The sequence below is a fragment of the Symphodus melops genome, assembly GCF_947650265.1.
Source record: "Symphodus melops genome assembly, chromosome: 2".
NCBI lineage: Eukaryota > Metazoa > Chordata > Actinopteri > Labriformes > Labridae > Symphodus > Symphodus melops.
In genome coordinates, this window is record NC_136692.1 from 29,331,253 (window position 1) to 29,352,524 (window position 21,272).

General features: G+C 40.5%; 2 protein-coding genes across 3 annotated transcripts in view; both read left to right on the forward strand.

Moving 5' to 3' along the window:
- The window catches only part of LOC306818742 (trace amine-associated receptor 6-like), a gene marked incomplete at its 5' end in the record, with an annotated part of 54,777 nt that overhangs the window by 8,069 nt on the left and 25,436 nt on the right, over positions 1-21,272 (forward strand). The gene's annotated exons all lie outside the window — the stretch shown is intronic.
- LOC306819951 (NACHT, LRR and PYD domains-containing protein 3-like) lies at positions 131-20,156 on the forward strand (the record flags this gene model as incomplete). The annotated part of the gene is made up of 12 exons (XM_079337577.1): positions 131-810; positions 1,752-1,901; positions 4,580-4,809; positions 5,436-7,260; positions 8,096-8,269; positions 9,760-9,936; positions 10,242-10,415; positions 13,284-13,457; positions 14,172-14,345; positions 16,601-16,774; positions 17,491-17,664; positions 20,126-20,156. The coding sequence occupies 12 exons, from the start codon at positions 131-133 to the stop codon at positions 20,154-20,156; spliced, it is 4,137 nt and encodes a 1,378-aa protein (XP_079193703.1).

Here is a 21,272-nt window from a genome sequence, read left to right on the forward strand (position 1 = left end):
GACACGCAAAGTGCCCCACCACGATAAGGTGGTGATCCCGGTGAGGCACTCATGTGACACTTGTTTCTGTTTTCAATGATGATGTTGGTGTTCTGTTAAAAATGTATGATGGTGTTGATAACACTCTGACATGATTTGGTTTCTGGTTACACCCTCACCTAATCCCCCATCCCCACCTAATCCCCAACCCCGAACCCCACCTCATAACCCATCCCCACCTCACGTCACCCAACTTGAACTGGGGCGAGTATCACAGCTCTTGAAGACATCCTGTGTGGTACCGGTGCCAAACACCTCCCGCCCCAAGGACTTCAACCACGACAGGCCGGTGGCCCGGACATCGCACCTGATGAAGACCCTGGAGAGGTTGGTCTTTCAACATCTGCGCCCCCTGGTGAGCTCATCAATGGACCAGCTGCAGTTTGCCCATCAGCCAGGCACTGGGGTGGATGATTCTGTCATCTACTTCAGGCAGAGATCTCTCTCTCACCTGGAGAGGGCTGGCAGCACTGTGAGGATCATGTTCTATGATTGCTCCAGTGCTTTCAACGCCATACAACCCATGTTACTGAGGGACAAGCTCCACCTGCACCTCACATCGTGGTTCCTGGATTACCTGACCAACCGGCCACAGTTTGTGAGGACACAGGACTGTGTTTCTGACCTCATCATCTGCAGTACAAGGGCCCCACAAGGGACCGTCTTGGCTCCCTTCCTCTTCACCCTGTATACTGCAGACTTCTCCCACAACATGACCAACTGTCACCTGCAGAAGATCTCTGATGACTCTGCTCCATGGACCCTGTGGAGGTCCTGGGCTGCCCCCTGGACCCTGTGGAGGTGGTGGGAGATGAAGAAGCTCTCATCCCTGATGGAGAACTTCTCCCACCCCCTGCATGGTACTGTAACAGCACTGGGCAGCTCCTTCAGTGACAGGCTCCGCCCCCCCGCGGTGTCTGAAGGAGAGATACCGCAGGTCCTTCCTTCCTGCTGTAGTCAGATTGGTTATCCAATCAGCTCCCAGTAGATCATAAAACACACCAAACTGGACAATTTTTACTCCTACTTCTTGTGCAATAATAATGTTGTAAGATGTCACCTGATCCTATTTGTATTTTTGTTTTTAAATTTGATTGCATTGCAATATTTATTTATGGGACAATTTGTGCAATAATATTCCATCATTATGTGCACTGTGTGCATGATAGTGTTCATACTGTTTATACAGATTTACATCTTTAAGTTACTGCCATTTCAACTGTTACTTTTTTGATGCATATTTTTTCTACATTTTATATTTTTATCTATTTTGAATTTTTCTGCACTGTGTGATTTTCTTCTGCTATCCTGCTTTGCTGCTGTAACACTGTAAATGTCTCCGCTCGTGAGATGAATAAAGGATTATCTTTTCTTATCTGAAACTCAGACTGAAAGAGAAGTTTTCATTCTGACACACACACACACACACACACACACACACACACACACACAGATCACGCGGATTTCTTGTAAATGGAGGAGGGAGGGGTACAAAGGTCATCCAGACTCATGAGAGAAGGGACAGGTAGGAAACCTGTGGTACAATCAGTCAGTGCAGACTCCGCCTTAAGTGGACAGAAGTGAAGAGAGAAGTAAAGAAAGAAGCAGGGTGAGTGTTTATCAAGAGTTTTGATATCTTCACTTCTGTACTCTCAGTTTCCTCCTGTGAACTGAACAGCTCTCTCAGTGAGTGTTTCTGTTTTTCCTCTCAGACTGACTTCAGATCAGATCATGGATGTGAGTTTAGAGGACGATGAGGACGGAGCAGAGACTCCTGTACCCGGCTGTCTGTCTCTGAAGAGTGATCGGTCCAAACATGAACCTTATAACTTCAGTAAAGAATCTGGACCCTCAGACACAAAGTAAGTCTTCTTACTAACTCTTTGTCTCTTCGGATGTTTCCTTGTAGGGTTGGTCATCTTGTAAAGCTGTAATCTAATCATATCTGTTTTACAAAGTACAAAGTACATTTATTAGCAGCAGAAGATGGCGCTCAGCACGGCCCCTGTTTTCAGGTGACCTTGAAAGGTGTGTGTGTTAGAAAGAGAGGGGAAAAGAAACAGCACGTGTCTGAAGAGGCTGGATCACAGTCTGTAACTCGCACACAACTCTGGAATAGTTAACTCCGTCCCCAGGAGCCAGTGGTTGAATTTATGTTAGACAGTGTTTACACTGGTCTCCCTGATTATGAAGATATTATCCAGATATAACACTAGAATTCACAGAGAAACACACACAGGACGCAGGAGCCCAAATGAAGACAACAAAAATAGGTTTTACTCTGGTAAAACCCAAGGTGCAGTGGTTGAATAAAAGAAAAATATAATCACAGTTTCACATGAATAACTCAGTTATTAAACACACTCTCTAAAGCAGGGGTGGGCAATTATTTTTTACAAGGGGCCACATGAGAAACTCACATTTTGTCAGAGGGCCGCACCAACGATAACTTAAACTCTGCTCAACGTTCTCTTAATGTAAAATACTAAATGATATATTTTGAATAGCTGGTGCTGGCAATCGGAAGAATAAAAACAGTCTGTAAATATTTGTAGAAATAGGCTTTGTTAAATTGTGGTGTACAGGTCAAATGAGAAAATGCTACTATAGATGTAATAAACAAAAAAAAGTGAAATGTCATGACATTTATTTTTTAACTTTGTTATCTTCACAAGCAAAGAAAAACTTTATAACAAGTCCAAACAATAACTTTGATTGTTTTTCATCTCATTCATTCACTTCAGTGACAATAATCCAGTATATCTTCATCCAGTCTCTTAGTCTTTAGTCTTGTACACATTAGTCATTAATTACCTGTTTATTTTTAGTTCATTGTTATTTAATGCTAAATTGTACACAGAGAGCACAGGCTACCAAAAATAAATTCATTTTTGGTTAAACATACCTGGCCAATGAAACTGATTCTATCGTGGGCTTCAACAAGGACATTTAAATCTGGCTCTGTGAATGACAGCTGAGAGGTGCTCATCACTGATAGAGGATCTGTGTTTGGATTTGTTGAACTTCATCACTGAGAATGTTTGTGCACAAAGAGGACGAGCATCTTCTGAAAATTATTATAGTCATAGTCCATCAGCTGAAGCTCCAAGTTCGCAGCGATGTCCTCAACCCGCCTCCTCACAGAGCGTCAGGAGAGTGGCACGTTGTCAAGTGCTCCTTTTTCTCCGTCAGTGCAAAAGAGTCCAATTAACACTCCTTAATAAACTCTCCATCAAAAAAGGTTTTTCAACTGTTTCCGGCGACTCGTCCTGACGGCTGCATCTCTGGATGTGCAACATTTTGTAAAAACCCCTTGTTGGGCTTGCAGCTTTGCTGGCAACGTAGTTTACCTTCACTCGCACGCGCACTGCGTCTGTCCATACGGAAGTAATACGAACGTAGCGCCTTACAAAATAAAAGCGTCAGCGTTGTATTGCATGCACGGCTTAAACATACAGTATTGATTTATGATTGGCATCGTGTGGGCCAGACAGGGATGCACAACAGGCCGGGTGTGGCCCGCGGGCCGTAGTTTGCCCATGTCTGCTCTAAAGCTAACCGCTCAGACCTATAACTAAGCCTCACTAAACTGCTTGAGGAAGGCGGCCAGACATACTAAACTGTGAACTCTGTTACCTACCTCCTTTTTGTTTTCTCTTTTCCTTATGCTGCACCCGTTTCGGGTGCTGTGTTGCTCCTGCTGCCTCCGCCGTGCCCGCCGCGGACCCTCCAAGCCAGCAGGTTCTTCCGCCCGTCAGCCGCTCGTCCACTCCTGTCCTCTCGCCGCTCCTGCTGCTCTCACTCCTTCTGCTCAAATATCCCCACCGTCCAATAAAATCCCATTGTCCGCCCCCAGCCTCCATGCTCATTGGATAAAAACTAGGTTAAAACAATCTGCCACAGGTGTGAGGGTCCAGGTGATTACTGGAAAACAATGCACAATAATAAAATAAAAATAATATAATAAAATATAATAAAATAATAAAACCCACTTCAAAATAAAAGCATGCACACAACAATAAAATCAAACATGCATATGCATCATCCTGTGACACATCCATCCATCCATCCATCTTATCTATAAAACTGTACTGTACTGTTCATTACTGTACTTATTTGTGTTGACATCTTTAGTCTGATCCCAACAACAGGAGACGACTAGTTTAATTCACCCTAAACTTAACACCTATGTGTGAGGTGTTGCAGAGTATCCCTGCAGTGCATGCTGGGAGTGAGATTCTTTTGACCTGTTCCCAGTTAAATAACTCATGGTTCTCCAAAGGGACACAGACCTGAATCTTGTCTGGCATTGTGGCAGGCCACTGAGAGAGGAAATGTTGTTCTTCAGTCTTGATGAAAGCAGGAGGGTTAAAACACAAGAAACAATCATCTCCCTGCAGACTATGAGCTGAATCCAAACAGAAGAAAGAAGGTGTTACCTGCTCTCTGTGATCACCTGACTGTTTAGATTGTGTTTGATAAATCTTCATATTTTCTATCAGTCAACCATCAGTTTAGTTCTAAAGACATGTCTTCACAGGGGGACGAAGAGGACTCATGTTAGAGAGGAGCAGACGTCCTGTCCTGGGTGTCAGGACGTCCTGAAGGATCCCGTCTCTACCAGCTGTGGACACTGGCTCTGCAGACAGTGCATCACTTCATACTGGGACCAGTCTGGTTCACCAGGAGACTCGTCCTGTCCTCAGTGTGGAAAAAGATCCAGACCAGGACTTGGACTGCAGACAGTCAGTCAGAGCAGCACTGAACAAAGTAAGACTGTACACCTTTGTGCTTCTGTGATCTCCTCCTAAAACACGACTTTTATTGGTCTAAAGTCTAGAAATTAAAACTCTTTTTACTTCTTTTGCAAAACTTTAAACCGAGACTTTAAAAAGCAGCTCAAAAAAACATCTTGTCCTTTCATGATTCATTTAGTCACCATCTGTCCTCTACATTGTCTTACATGTCATGTTATCCTTTTTTTCTCTTCTAATCCTTCTTATCCTTTATTGACAATCCCACTTTTTTTTTTTTTGGCTATTTTCTGCATGTACCTTGTCCCCTTATTTCTTGGATCCACAATGATTACCTTGTTCCCATTGTCTTCAACGTAATTATGATTATTTTGTACTTTGTCTACTTTATCTTTTTATTCTTTTTATTTTCATGTATAACTAATTTTATAACTAGTTTATAACTTATCTCTTTACTTGTCAAATGTTTATTCGTTAGCCTTGTAAATATAAATTGGTTGTAATCATTGAAAGGGGTGAAACTTCTGTACAGGTCCGTTGGGCTTCGTTCCCTCCTTGCACCTTTTAGATTTTTTTTTTGAATGTGTGCAAACTTAAAAACATCTGAAAACAATAATCAGATTCTATCATTCTCTCGTTCAGTAGATAGAGGTCAGCAGGAGGTTTTAGATGAATATAAGGTCAGTCTGAGGACGAGATGTGAACGTGTGACTGAAGGAAGTGATGAAACAGGAAGTAGAACCCACCTCAACAGGATCTACACTGAGCTCCACATCACAGAGGGGAAGAGTGAAGAGATGAACACCCAACATGAGGTGAGACAGATGGAGACAGACTCTAAAAAGAAGAAGACCCTCCATGAGACTCCAATCAAGTGCCAGGACATCTTTAAAGCCTTACCTGACCAACAGGAACCAAAGACAGGAGCTCAACCCGACCAACAAAAACCCATCAGAGTGGTTCTGACAAACGGCGTGGCTGGTGTGGGAAAAACCTTCTCAGTGCAGAAGTTCACTCTGGACTGGGCCGAGGGCTCAGAGAACCAAGACGTCAGTCTGCTGATCCTGCTTTCATTCAGGGAGCTGAACTTGATCAGAGATAAGCGCTACAGTCTTCTTGAGCTGCTCCGTGTTTTCCATCCAACAGTACAGAAGGTGGCAGCAGAGACGCTCGCTGTCTGTAAACTGTTGTTCATCTTTGACGGCCTGGATGAAAGCAGACTGTCATTGGACTTCACAAACAGGGAGGTTGTGTCTGATGTCACACAGAAGTCATCGTTAAACACACTGTTCACAAACCTCATCAAGGGGAATCTGCTCCCCTCAGCTCTCATCTGGATCACTTCTCGACCTGCAGCAGCCAATCAGATCCCTCCTTCATGTGTCGACAGGGTAACAGAAGTACGAGGCTTCACTGACGCCCAGAAGGAGGAGTACTTCAGGAGGAGGTTCAGTGATGAAGATCTGTCCAGCAGAATCATCTCACACATCCAGACATCCAGGAGCCTCCACATCATGTGTCTGATCCCGGTCTTCTGCTGGATCACTGCCACAGTTCTGGAGTACATGATGAGCACAGAGCAGAGAGGAGAGCTGCCCAAGACCCTGACTGACATGTACTCACACTTCCTGCTGGTTCAGACACAGAGGAAGAAGAACAAGTATGGTGAGGGACATCAGATGAGTCCACATGAGCTGACGGAGGCCGACAGAGAAGTTCTTCTGAAGCTGGGGAGGCTGGCGTTTGAACATCTGGAGGACGGAAACATCATGTTCTACCAAGAAGACCTGGAGCGGTGTGGTCTGGATGTCACTGAGGCCTCGGTGTACTCAGGAGTTTGTACAGAGATCTTCAAAACAGAGTGTGTGATGTTCCAGAAAACAGTCTACTGCTTTGTTCATCTGAGCGTTCAGGAGTTTCTGGCTGCAGTCTACATGTTCCACTGTTTCACCAACAGGAACACAACAGTACTGGAGGCTTTTCTAGGAGAAACACATGTAGATTTAACTCTTGATGTTCTCCTAAAGGAAGCAATGATGAAATCCCTGAAAAGTAAGAACGGTCACCTGGACCTGTTTGTTCGCTTCCTTCATGGACTGTCTCTGAAGTCAAACCAGAGACTCTTAGGAGGCCTGCTGGGTCAGACAGACAACAGTCCAGAGATGATCCAGAGAGTCATCAACAACCTGAAGAAGAGGAACACCAAAATCTCTCCTGACAGAAGCATCAACATCTTCCACTGTCTGACAGAGATGAAGGACCTCAAAGTCCATCAGGAGATCCAAGAGTTCCTGAAGTCAGAGAACAAATCAAAGAAAAAACTCTCTGAGATCCACTGCTCTGCTCTGGCCTACATGCTGCAGATGTCTGAGGAGGTTCTGGATGAGTTGGACCTGAAGAAGTACAAGGCAACAGACCAGGGACGACGGAGACTGATTCCAGCTGTGAGGAACTGCAGGAAGGCAAAGTAAGTCCAGATGTGATGAGCATTATAAATCAGTGTCATGTACTAATTTACTTACATTAATCTAAAGTAAACATAATCCTCTCTGTTCACCAAATAGTGTTCCTCTGTTAATTTTTAGGAGGAAGAGTCAGTCGTAGCTTTTTAGTTTTTTGTCCTGAGTTCAAAAATTGATTTGATAGTTTTTTGAACACATTCAGGAGTAAAATCCCAAAGAAGTGACTGAGATGTCTGATGGTGTTAATCCCTGAAAAGAGAGATATCAGAGGCTGTGAGCGCCCCCTTCCAGCCTCTGCAGGCATAACTAATCAATCTTGAGCTTCATAAATTAAAGTCTCAGCAGGTAGATCACAGATCACAGTTCTTACAGGAGATCATTAACTTCACTACATTTTATTCTTTGCTGACTTGTTTGATTTCTGGATCATTCTGCAGCAGTCTCTGTATTTTCACCTTTATAGAAGTGAACCAGACGGCACGAGAATGAGATCCTCCTCCTCCAGAGTTACTGTTCAATGAGTTTCAAATGGTTTTCTACAACAGAGAGAGTCCTCTGAACAGATAACACTTCAGATCACAGACTATAGACATGATGTCTTACTAAATTAAACTTCATTTGTTTCCATTCATCTGCAACATTTAGAAAATGATTGAAAGATGTAAAATGTGCAGGTTTGATAATGAGTGAAGAGACTTTCAGTTTTGTGTCAGTGACAGATTCCACTGATGTGTAAAGTTAAGACCAAACAGGACAAACTGTTTAATCATCAAATATGAGATATAAATATCAAACACTTATTTTATAACTCATATTTCTCTATTTTATGTGTCACTACAGACTTTCTGACTGTGGACTCTCAGAGACTCACTGTGACGTTGTGGCCTCAGCTCTGAAGTCCAACCCCTCCCATCTCAGAGAGCTGGACCTGAGTCAGAACAACCTGCAGGATTCAGGAGTGAAGCTGCTGTGTGAGGGACTGCAGAGTCCAAACTGTAGACTGGAGACTCTGAGGTCAGATCACTGACTATAATATAGATATGAATATAATAGAAACTGTGTTTGAATGTATGAAAGGTTAGCAGCTTGAGATGCAACATCTAATCTCTAAGGGGTCCTAACACATATATAAAGTCATACAAACATCCAAACCAGCATTACTCAACAGACACACTTACAATCACACAAACACAGACAGACGTACAGTATAAAGAGCAACAACAGAGCATTTCATATTTGGGTTTTTTGTAAACTGAAAGTTTGAGACAAACAAAAACAAGAACAGGTTGTTTTCATTAGTATTCTATTATTAAAATTTATTCATTTAAATCCAACCCACATCCTTAAATCGATGGTGCTCAGTATTGGTAGTTATATTTTCAGTGTCATCATGAATTAAAATCTGAGCAAATTATTTTATGAAGTTATGAATTTATTGCAGGTTGTTTTTCTACATTACAAGTTTCAAATTTCATCAAATCTTTTAATCACATATTTTTATTCATCCTGGCACATTTATAAATCTTTTTTTAAACATAAAAGAATTCATTCATTCTAAAAAATAACAATAAAGAAACGACGAAAAGGCATGAAGAGAAAAACATAATTAAATGAAGATTAAAGTCCTGTGTCCATGTAACAGTTTTTATTGCCAGCGTCTTTCTTCAGTTGTGTTAATGCTTAGATGTGTTTGCAGCAGAAAGCGACCGCCTTGATGAAAAGTGCAGCGTCTTTTCAAAAAGCGCTCTGCCATTGTTGTGCAGCTGCTTCAAAAGGCTCAAGTTAAAAATCTTTCAAAGTTTCAGAAAGGCACTGCTGACGTCACCAGCGTGAATTAATTTACATAAATGAACAGCATTATCAATCTGAATTGATGATGAGGAGGCTTCACCCTGAAATCAGGGAACAATAATCAAATAACACTACATCAGTCTTGAATTTAATGAGTGAAATATCAATATTATAATTTAATAAATATCTGTATATAAATGACTGGAAGGCGTGAATCTGTATACTAGCCCAAACAAACATTTATACAGCAAACAGTGTTGGACACGTGTGTGTGTGTGTGTGGTTGTGTATTTGTGTGAGAAAGAGAGAGCGAAGGCGAGATGTTGGTGTAACCACGTGTGGTCATGTCACCTGTAAGATGGCAGACAAAAAAAACAGCCTTCTTGCGTGGTCAGACTGTCTGCATGATCAAATTAAACCAATTTTCACATGAATAACGTCTCTAAAGCTCTCACTATCATCTCACTAGATAGTGTTGTGTATATAAATGTCTGGTTAGCTGGAGATGAACTTGTATTAGCTGTTGATTGAGTTTCATTGACTTTGTTCAATAAACTCTATTGTTTAAGGTGTAATCACAGCTGGGTGCGAGGTCTAGTGTGTGGATTCACACCATCCAGTTATTTAAACACAGATGTTTATTAATTGATAATATTGGTATTTAATTAATTAATTTTGGTTCACTGTCACTACATCTTTTATTCTTTATTCAGATTGAGGGGCTGCAGTTTGTCAGAGATCAGCTGTTCTTCTCTGGCCTCAGCTCTGAAGTCCAACCCCTCCCATCTCAGAGAGCTGGACCTGAGTGTGAACAACAACCTGCAGGATTCAGGAGTGAAGCTGCTGTGTGATTATCTGCAGAGTCCAAACTGCAGACTGGAGACTCTGAGGTCAGATCACTGACTGTGTCATTCATTTAGATCATTTTTATCCACATTCACGATAGTTGAACATTTCAGGATTTATATATTTTCAGTTATTGTCTGAATTTAAATCTCTGGATATTTAATGATTTAGGAGATTTCTTATTCTTTAACTTGCTGAATAATTTAGAGATTTGATGTGAGAATGTTTTTGTGACTATGTGAAGTAAAGTTGAACAACGTGCACGTGAAGCCTCTGGTTTCTCATCTCAACCTGAACACATGTGACTGGATTACACATTATTTTTATTCTTCTTTTATTCTTTATTCAGATTGAGGTACTGCAGTTTGTCAGAGATCAGCTGTTCTTCTCTGGCCTCAGCTCTGAAGTCCAACCCCTCCCATCTCAGAGAGCTGGAGCTGAGCTTCAACAACCTGCAGGATTCAGGAGTGAAGCTGCTGTGTGATTATCTGCAGAGTCCAAACTGCAGACTGGAGACTCTGAGGTCAGATCACTGACTGTGTCATTCATTTGAATCATTTTAATCCACATCCTCCATTCTTGCACATTTCATATTTTTTTTATACTTTCAGTATTTGTCTAAATTTAAATCTCTGGATATTTAAGATTTTAAGAAGTTGCTGAATAATTTAGAGATTTGATGTGAAAATATTTGTATGACTTTTGGAGTTTTATTAGTCAATTTGGTTATCACATTAATTTAAATAATCATGATAAATTAACACAACTGAACAATATTATTAATGTGAATTAATAATGAGGAGGCTTCACCCTGAAATCAGGGAACAATAACCAAATAACACCAAATCTGTGTTGAATTTAATGAGTTAAATACTAATATTATAATTTAAAAAATATCTGTATATAAATGATTGGGAGGCGTGAACTTTCCAGTGTAAGCGCTTACGGGTCACCAGAGCACGCCATCCAACTCCACAGTTCAGTCGAATATGATGGACTTTTGCTAATATGGAATACTTTTGCTAATATGGAATTAATAAGCTGGTCTCTCAACGCAATTGACAAGATCTTTTCTACAAGATCAACTGGACCGGGGGAGTCCAAATGCCCGGGAGGAACGAACGCGGCTGGTTACGTGATGGATCCATGGGATACATGGAGAGTCATGTGCCTGGACGTGCTTTCGGTGGAACACGTTGAGGATGTGTACATATTCGGATTCATGTTCACCGGAATTGTGCTGATTGGCCTTGGCATAGCCCTGGTGCACCGGAAAATTGGAAAGACGGCAGCTCTGGTGAGAGCACCGAAGCTGCCGGTCATGATGATCGAGATTGGCAAAGCGGTTGGAGCACAGACTGTGGCACTGGCTGAGCTAGGCCAAAGGATGGATGGAATCTGGGGAAAGCTCACTGCGATGCAGGGCGAGTTGAACCTGTTGAGAGCCGGACTTGAAAAACTCTAGGGGGGACAGACAAAACGTGTCCCCTCGTCCTAAAGTACTAAGAAGTTTGTTGGATTTAATCTGGTTCCCTCAGACGGTTAATTTCTCCTCTGCGGACGGACAAGGAGGGAGACACGCTCCCAACGCTACCCCCCCACACGCACCTGCTGTTTCTCCGGAGGAGCCCAGGCCCAAGGACATCTCCGCTGAGTGGGACTGTGTTTTTGCAATGTTATCAGCGAACTTTGAGAGGCACCAAGGCTGTCTCCGCAGCACACGTAGTGTTTTCGCCGGTTATCGCGAGTGAGAACATTCTGACCTGAGCGAGCCCGGGGGAGGCCAGGCACACACGCACACACAAACATATGACGCACGCTCCCTGCACACACCGTCTTCCACCCTTACACAATGTGCTACTGTATGTTTGTGTTAAGGGCAATGTTTTTTCCCTGCATTCAATCTGTGCCTCCCTCTACAGGCATAGCATGGAAGTAGTGTTTTTTATGCCCCCCCCTACCCCTGCATCCTTCCTGTAACATGCCCTCCCCCTCCCTCTCCAAAGGTTCCGAGTTGAAGCCAGGTCAGCGCGAAGTATCGCTGCAGACCGGTCCTCTTTGACCAAAGCAATTTCGTTGTACTTGTATCAATGACAAATAAATCTGATTCTGATTCTGAAGCCGTTTCTGTAAATATTTTTATTCTTCTCCTCAACAAATCCCCAAAACCTTCCCAACACGGGACAAGAGTCAAAGATTCTGATGATTGTCTTCCTGATCCCCACACTTCCTCCAGCAGTCACTACTTCCTGATCAAATGTATTTTGAGGAGATTTTTGGCCTCATGAAAACCCTCATGTTCATCTTCTAGTCAAATTCTCTCCAATATTTAGTTAGTGTTGTCTTAAAGATTTTATTTCTGTTTCCCATCTCTCTTTGGTTTTGTCTTCCATTGTGTTTGTATAGATTTTATACACTTTTTTTGTGGATCGTGGACTTTGCCGTTTTCAACAACAATTATCATAGAGCATGAGTGCAGGACAACATCGACACCTTCAGCTGCAGAAAAATATAGAAACGTAGGCAAGAGAAGCTTCAGGTTTAACAAGAGACATCAGAACTGAATCAGAGGAGGGACATACCCACAGATTTCTCTCTTCTGTGTACATGAAGGTTATGATTTAAAAAAATTCAACAATTATACTTTAGGGAGGGGGTGTATACATGGAAACAGTAATGTAACTTATAAATTATATTATACTTATAAAAATTTTTAAGTGTTTTGTTTTCAAGAAGGCTCAGTCTTAAGAGAGAAAAACTAAAAGGACAACACTTCAAAATGGTTTAACATCGTGTTTGAACATTTTCAGGATTCAGCACCCAGTTGTTTGATGTTAAAATGAGATGAGTGTGTTTTTTCTCACATTAGGTTTTAAAAGAGCCACATGTGGCCCGAGAGCCACAGGTTGAGTATCACTGACTTAGAGTTTAGATTGCGTTTTTAAAATGTTTCTATATCCTGTCAACGTTTTCAGATATAGGAATCATCATCATGCAGAGATTTCTGATAATGTGGAGAAAAGTTTCAAACTCTTCATGGAGATGAAAAACAAGGTCCACATGAAGCCTCTGGTTTCCTCTGGTTCTGTTTAGAAGTGAAATCATGAAGACTTGTGATTCAATAATGTGTGATTTGATAAATGTAGTAACATCACAGAGCTGACTGAGATCAGCAGCCTGTTCTTCATCTGTGCACATGAACAGCTGGATGAATGTTGAGCTGACATTTGGAGGATTTAGATTTAGTGAATACACAATCAGAAATGATCCTCTAATCATTTAGAGAAAACTTGATTCATCAGGACAAAGTGACGTTGAGATACTCATCACAACCTGAACACATGTGACTGGATTACACATTATTTTTATTCTTCTTTTATTCTTTATTCAGATTGAGGGACTGCAGTTTGTCAGAGATCAGCTGTTCTTCTCTGGCCTCAGCTTTGAAGTCCAACCCCTCCCATCTCAGAGAGCTGGAGCTGAATGACAACAAGCTGCAGGATTCAGGAGTGAAGCTGCTGTGTGATTATCTGCAGAGTCCAAACTGCAGACTGGAGACTCTGAGGTCAGATCACTGACTGTGTCATTCATTTGGATAATTTTAATCCACATCCTCCATTGTTGCACATTTCAGGATTTATATATACTCAGTATTTGTCTGAATACATTTTTTCAAGTTGCTGAATATTTTAGAGATGTGATGTGAAAATGTTTATGACCGTTGGGGTTTTATTAGTCAATTTGGTTATTACATTTATATTAATAATCATGATTAATTAACATAAATGAACAATAATATTAATATGAATTAATCATGAGGAGCCTTCACCCTGAAACATGTCCAATGTGTCATTGGGCAAGACACTTAACCTCCCCCTGCTCCGTCAGGGTGTATGCAGGTCTCTGCTCCTGTGGTCGAACACTTGGTGTGCTAATTGCCCCGCTGGATAAATAGAGTTTCCAAAAGAAATTAAACACTCTCTAAAGCTGTCTGCCTCACTATCACCTCACTAGATAGTGTTATGTATATAAATGTTTGGTTAGGTGGAGATGAACTTGTAATAGCTGTTGATTGAGTTTCATTGACTTTGTTCAATAAACTCTGTTGTTTAAGAGCAGTTGTCTGTTATTACGGGCGTAATCACAGCTGGGTGCGAGGTCTAGTGTGTGGATTCACGCCATCCAGTTATTTACATACAGATGTTTATTAATTGATAATATTGGTATTTAAGTAATTAATTTTGGTTCACTGTCACTACATCTTTTATTCTTTATTCAGATTGAGGAGCTGCAGTTTGTCAGAGATCAGCTGTTCTTCTCTGGCCTCAGCTCTGAAGTCCAACCCCTCCCATCTCAGAGGGCTGGAGCTGAATGACAACAACCTGCAGGATTCAGGAGTGAAGCTGCTGTGTGATTATCTGCAGAGTCCAAATTGCAGACTGGAGACTCTGAGGTCAGATCACTGACTCTGTCAATCATTTGAATCATTTCAATCCACATCCTCCATTGTTGCACATGATTTCATGATTTATATATTTTCATTATTTGTCTGAATTTAAAGGGATACTTAACCAATTTGACGCTTTTTGCATCACATGAAGAAAACTTTCAAGCAAAGAAAAACACATTTTTCTCGTCTCAGGGCAAAATGAGGGCTGGATTCACGACCATTCAACACTTCTACCATGTTTCTAATGATACACAGCTTCATGTAAATGGATGAAGTATCCCTTTAAATCTCTGGATGTTCAATATTTTAGGGGATTTTTTTCCAAATTGCTGAATTAAGAGATTTGATGTGAAAATGTTTTTATGACTATTGGAGTTTTATTAGTCAATTTTGTTATTACATTTATATTAATAATCATGATTACTTAACATAAATGAACAACTGTCACGTTCCGGGTAGGAAACAGGGGAGGAGGACCCAAGTGCAGATTAACAAAATTTATTTTAACAAAAAGGCAAAACAAAAACTTACAAGGAAAAATCCAAAACGTTCCGAAAAGCAAAAACAAAGGAAATCCAAAAAGGCCACGAGGAGAAAACACAGGGAGCAGGGAGAAGCAACAACCAGAGATGACGACATATGAAAGACACTGACAATGACAATACAATGAACCGACAAGAAACTGAGGCAAACACAGAGACTAAATAGACAAGGGGTAATCAGACACAGGTGATACTAACGAGACAGGTGAGGAACATCAGGGTAATCAGAAAGTTGGGAAACACAAGGAACAAAGAACACAAGACCAGAACACTGAGGACACGTACAAAGTAAAACCCAACACTGACACCACCACCAAAACCAGATCTACAAAATAAAACAGGAAACACTGAAGACTAGACTTAAAACACAAGACAGGAAATAAACTAACAGGCAACATAGGAGGACACAGGGAAACACACTCAGGACTAAAGTAAACCACACTAGGAATCATACATATACAGAACACGAGGGAAATAATGAAAACTAAAACAAGATTAAATACAGAACAAAACCAAACCATGACAACAACATTATCAGTCTGAATTAATGATGAGGAGACTTCACCCTGAAATCAGGGAACAATAATCAATTAACACTAAATCAGTCTTGAATTTAATGAGTTAAATACCAATATTATAATTTAATAAAAATCTGTATGTAATTGATTGAAAGGCGTGAATCCGTACACTAGCCCAAGCAAACATTTATAAAGCAAACAGTGTGGCACACGTGTGTGCGTGGTTGTGTATTTGTGTGAGAAAGAGAGAGAGAGAGAAGGTGAGATGGTGGTGTAACCACGTGTGGTCACGTCACCTGTAAGATGGCGGACACTTCACAAAAACAACCTTCCTGCGTGGTCAGATTTTCTGCACAATAAGGCGGGACCAAGTTAACTTGGTGTCTGCATGATCTGTGTCTCTGAGGTGTTTTAACGCCGGCGAGTGTACAGATGAACACAAGAGCCAGAGCACGCCATCCAACCTGAAAGTACGGTCAAATATGAACTGGATGAAGCTGTTTCTGTAAATATTTTTATTCTTCTTCTGAACAAATCCCCAAAACCTTCCAAACACGGGACAAGAGTCAAAGATATGCTGATGATTGTCTTCCTGATCCCCACACGTCCTCCAGCAGTCACTACTTCCTGATCAAATGTATTTTGAGGAGATTTTTTGCCTCATGAAAACCCTCATGTTCATCTTCTAGTCAAATTCTCTCCAATATTTAGTTAGTGTTCTCTTAAGGATTCATTTACATACTTGTTTTGAAAACGTTTCTATATCCTGTCAAAGTTTTCAGATTTAGGAATCATCTTCATGCAGAGATTTCTGATAATGTGGAGAAAAGTTTCAAACTCTTCATGGAGATGAAAAACAAGGTGCACATGAAGCCTCTGGTTTCCTCTGGTTCTGTTAAGAAGTGAAATCATGAAGACTTGTGATTCCATAATGTGTGATTTGATAAATGTACTAACATCACAGAGCTGACTGAGATCAGTAGCCTGTTCTTCATCTGTGCACATGAACAGCTGGATGAATGTTAAGCTGACATTTGGAGGATTTAGATTTAGTGAATACACAATCAGAAATGATCCTCTAATCATTTAGAGAAAACTTGATTCATCAGGACGAAGTGATGTTAAGATACTCATCACAACCTGAACACATGTGACTGGATTATACATTATTTTTATTCTTCTTTTATTCTTTATTCAGATTGATTTCATGCAGTTTGTCAGAGATCAGCTGTTCTTCTCTGGCCTCAGCTCTGAAGTCCAACCCCTCCCATCTCAGAGAGCTGGACCTGAGTGTGAACAACCTGCAGGATTCAGGAGTGAAGCTGCTGTGTGATTATCTGCAGAGTCCAAACTGCAGACTGGAGACTCTGAGGTCAGATCACTGACTGTGTCATTCATTTGAATAATTTGAATCCACATCCTCCATTGTTGCACATTTCATCGTTTTTTATATTTTCAGTCTTTGTCTGAATACATTTTTTCAAGTTTCTGAATAATTTAGAGATGTGATGTGAAAATGTATTTATGACTGTTGGGGTTTTATAAGTCAATTTGGTTATTACATTTATATTAATAATCATGATTAATTAACATAAATGAACAATAATATTAATATGAATTAATCATGAGGAGCCTTCACCCTGAAACATGTCCAATGTGTCATTGGGTAAGACACTTAACCTCCCCCTGCTCCGTCAGGGTGTCTGCAGGTCTCTGCTCCTGTGGTCGAACACTTGGTGTGCTAATTGCCCCGCTGGATAAATAGAGTTTCCAAAAGAAATTAAACACTTTAAAGCTGTCTGCCCTCACTATCACCTCACTAGATAGTGTTATGTATATAAATGTTTGGTTAGCTGGAGATGAACTTGTAATAGCTGTTGATTGAGTTTCATTGACTTTGTTCAATAAACTCTATTGTTTAAGAGCAGTTGTCTGTTATTACGGGTGTAATAACAGCTGGGTGCGAGGTCTAGTGTGTGGATTCACGCCATCCAGTTATTTAAATACAGATGTTTATTAATTGATAATATTGGTATTTAATTAATTAATTTTGGTTGACTGTCACTACATCTTTTATTCTTAATTCAGATTGAGTCTCTGCAGTTTGTCAGAGATCAGCTGTTCTTCTCTGGCCTCAGCTCTGAAGTCCAACCCCTCCCATCTCAGAGAGCTGCACCTGAGTGTGAACAACCTGCAGGATTCAGGAGTGAAGCTGCTGCGTGACCTTAAGAAGAATCCAAACTATCGACTGCAGACTCTGAGGTCAGTTTCTCAGTGTTCTTTAGTTAACCCTCAACTTATTTTAATTTGAATGTAGTTATTTAATAGAGACAATGTGATTTAACATAGTTTCAATACAAAGCATGAAACTGATGTGCTGCATAAAGAGTTTATAGCTGTTACTAATTTCAAACTTGTGTCTCTAGTTGGACCTTTGTCTAAACAGCAGAGTAAAATGTACAACATTCGATCACATTAATCCACATAACACAACATGAAGATACATTAAAATACATCTACCACAATATGACCATGTGTTGTGTTGTATGATGTGCAGACGCCTGCCTAAAACAGAGCCAGCCTTTTTATCAACTTGTCCAGCTGCTTATTAGGAACTCTTTCTAGGGATTACAAAGACCTGATCTTCAGAGCATGAAGAGAGATGTGTTGATGATTTATGAATTCTGTGATCTCTCTTCTTCTCTCATTAATTGGAGATGATCTCTGTCATGATGTGAGTGATCAGGACTCTGGTGGTGCAGAGAGGAGCAGCTGATGATCCACAGAGGAGGAACCTCCACCATCTTGTGTGTGGAGAAGCTCTGCAAGCTGAGGAGACCTTCATCCATCAGGGACTGACAGAGGAATCAGCTCACACTTCATTTCAGTGATATGTCTAATGAATCTGTTCTCCACACATTACAGGAGAGGAAGGTCTAACATGAAACAGCTGGTAGAAATGTTAAGAGATCAAAAGCTACCAAGAAATGAACAGGAAGTGTCCTTTTTTAGCTTGTTACTTCTCAGATTTAGATTTATAATTCAAAATACGATGAATCCATTGTTTGTATAAATAAATTTATTATAAACTCTGACTCTATTATAATCAATGAAAGCTATTTCTTTTACTCTAAACAAGATGAGCTCCAGCTGTAGCAGTGACAGCAACATGAGAGACACATTAATGCATCAACAACTTCATAATACCATTCATATTGGGTCAAAGGTCATTTTTTCCAGAGTAACTATTTGTCCTTTGTTTCTCCAGACTTCAGTGATCACAAGTTCATTCAGTTTGATTCACAAGCAGCTTGAATTTCCCTCGGGATCAATAAAGTATCTATCTATCTATCTAAACTTTGTACCAACGTCTCTGAATTTATTTTTCACTGAATTCTGCAGAACCAGATTGTTTGTCCTAAGAATCTCCTGTGATTTAAAATCAGATTCTTATCGCTAAAAGTCATATGTGGGGATGACATAATAATAATACATTATATTTATGACACCCTTTACATTTAAAGCAATAAACAGAAGAATGAGGGCAGACAGTTTAAACATCAGCACAGGAACAAACGCTACAAGCAGCAGTCTGACGGAGGTAGCAGTCTGTGGTGCCATCAGGTGGTCGCAGAGAGTACTGCAGGGTCCTGGGATTAAAGTCTGCAGAGGTCTAAACCTGCATGCAGAGGGTGCTGATGGTCTTCCAGGATCACCTTTTCCTTCTGGGACTGCAGAGTTAAAGGCTCAGGCTGTTTTTTTGAAGATTTGATGAGATGGATTCAGTCATGTTGATGAATCTCTGCAGATATTTTTAAAATTTGAAACTCCGGCTGTTATTTGAGTTTGATGTGGTGAGATAATGTTTTTATCTGTCAGGTGTCTTACAAGAGGTGAAACAAAGGCCATGGTGAGGAATGGACAACAGTTCAAATTAAAACAATGTTGAGAGCTGTTCTGATAAAACGGCAGGAAGAAAAGAAGTCAGAGGCCCCCAGTGCTGTTTCATCAAGACCACACTAACTGAGACCAATACAGAGACCCTAGAGTCTCCCCAGAGTGCTCCTAGACCAAGTCAAGACCAATACCAGGACAGGGTCAAGAGAGAGATTTTGGGACATACAGGGTATGTCAGTCACTCAACCCTTTTCTCATTTCTGCAGTTTAGACATTTGTGCAGCTTGTCATTTCTGGTGGATTCCTACAACCGACTACACACCTGTCTCATGACCGAGATGTAGTTTTTATTTGAAGCGCCTGTTCTTTTTGAAACTCTGAACCATTCTCCTTTTAAACCCCTGGTTATAAGAAGTTGAACTCTCAGGCCATGGTGGCGTCTCCCTTTTATTCTTATTGTTGGATGTTGAACAGAAAAGTCTTCAAGTGAAAAATAAAAAGAATATAAGTGAAAGACTTGAGAGAAAGTACGGTGGCCCTGAAGGTAAACTTCAAACATTTTTATTAAATCCAAATCCTTGAAACACAGAAAACACATTTTGCATGATGTTTAATGTTTTTAATTTTTCAAGTAGTTTCATTGAGGATCAATAAAGTAAATCTTTTTCAGGGACTTTTTAAGGACCCATTTATCCTAAAGTCCTCAAGCACCCGCTCATAAAGCAGACTTCACATGCTCTGCCCGAGTTTTAATTCTCTCTCTCTGACAGATTTCTGGAAGCAAACTGAAAGAAGTTGTCAAAGTCCCTCTGGTCTTTAACATCAGGGTGTACTACTTTGCCAACAGCACCATCTAGTGTCTGATTGGTCTCATAATCCCTCCAGGAAAAGCTGAGCTGAACCACAGAGAGGTGAGGTCTGCTTCACAGACTCTGAGATTTATTAAAAAAAAACTGTGGGTGCATTTCATGAGCAGGAAATAATCTGCAAGTTCTACAACATGATAAAAACAGCTTCAGTCAGAACAAATCTTTTCACGCATACAAATAAGATTTTATTTCTAGACGACAACCTCAGAATCAGAAATACTTCCCAGGTATCAATCTCAGGGGGGAAATTCGGTCATGACCGTTGCTCAAAAAACACAGAAAAGAAGTATAGAAATAATTGAGACTGTAAAATGATAGATAGATAGATAGATAGATAGATAGATAGATAGATAGATAGATAGATAGATAGATAGATAGATAGATAGATAGATACTTTATTGATCCCGAGGGAAATTCAGGATAGAATAGAGATACTAAAATAGGCAATAAGTACCATAGGACAGGATAATAAGCTATTTACAAGCGCAGATGACTTAGAGATGGAACAGAATACAGTATTTACAATTACTGGTTTACAATTAATTAACTACAAAGCGTCCAGACAGCTCAGGTGGTCTGGTCCAGGTCTGCTGTCTGTCCCCAGAATCAGAACCAAACATGGAGAAGCAGCATTCAGCTTCTATGCGCCGTATATCTGGAACAAACTCCCAGAAAAACTGCAGGTCAGCTGAATCTCTTTTAAATCCAGGTTAAATAGTCACCTGTTTACAGCTGCCTGTAACTGAACTATTTTAATAAAGAGTTTAATCCTTCACTCTGCACTGTAACTTTTAACTCTTTTTATATTCTTACTTTAATTAATTTTATTTGAATTATTTTTACTTTAACACATTTTAAGTGATTTCTTTCCCTCCCTGTCGTGATGCTTTTTCTTGTGTGAAGCACTTTGAGTTGCCTTGTTGTTGAAATGTGCAACGTAAAGAAACTTGCCTTTCCTACAATCATGTTATCAGTGCGGGTATTGTTGTATTTATAGGGTTTAATATGAACAAAAAGGTATGTGACCGTTTTATAGTCACACACACAAATGTGCAGTCTCTGATTTAACTTCACATAAATGGATGTCAGAATTTCCTTCAACGC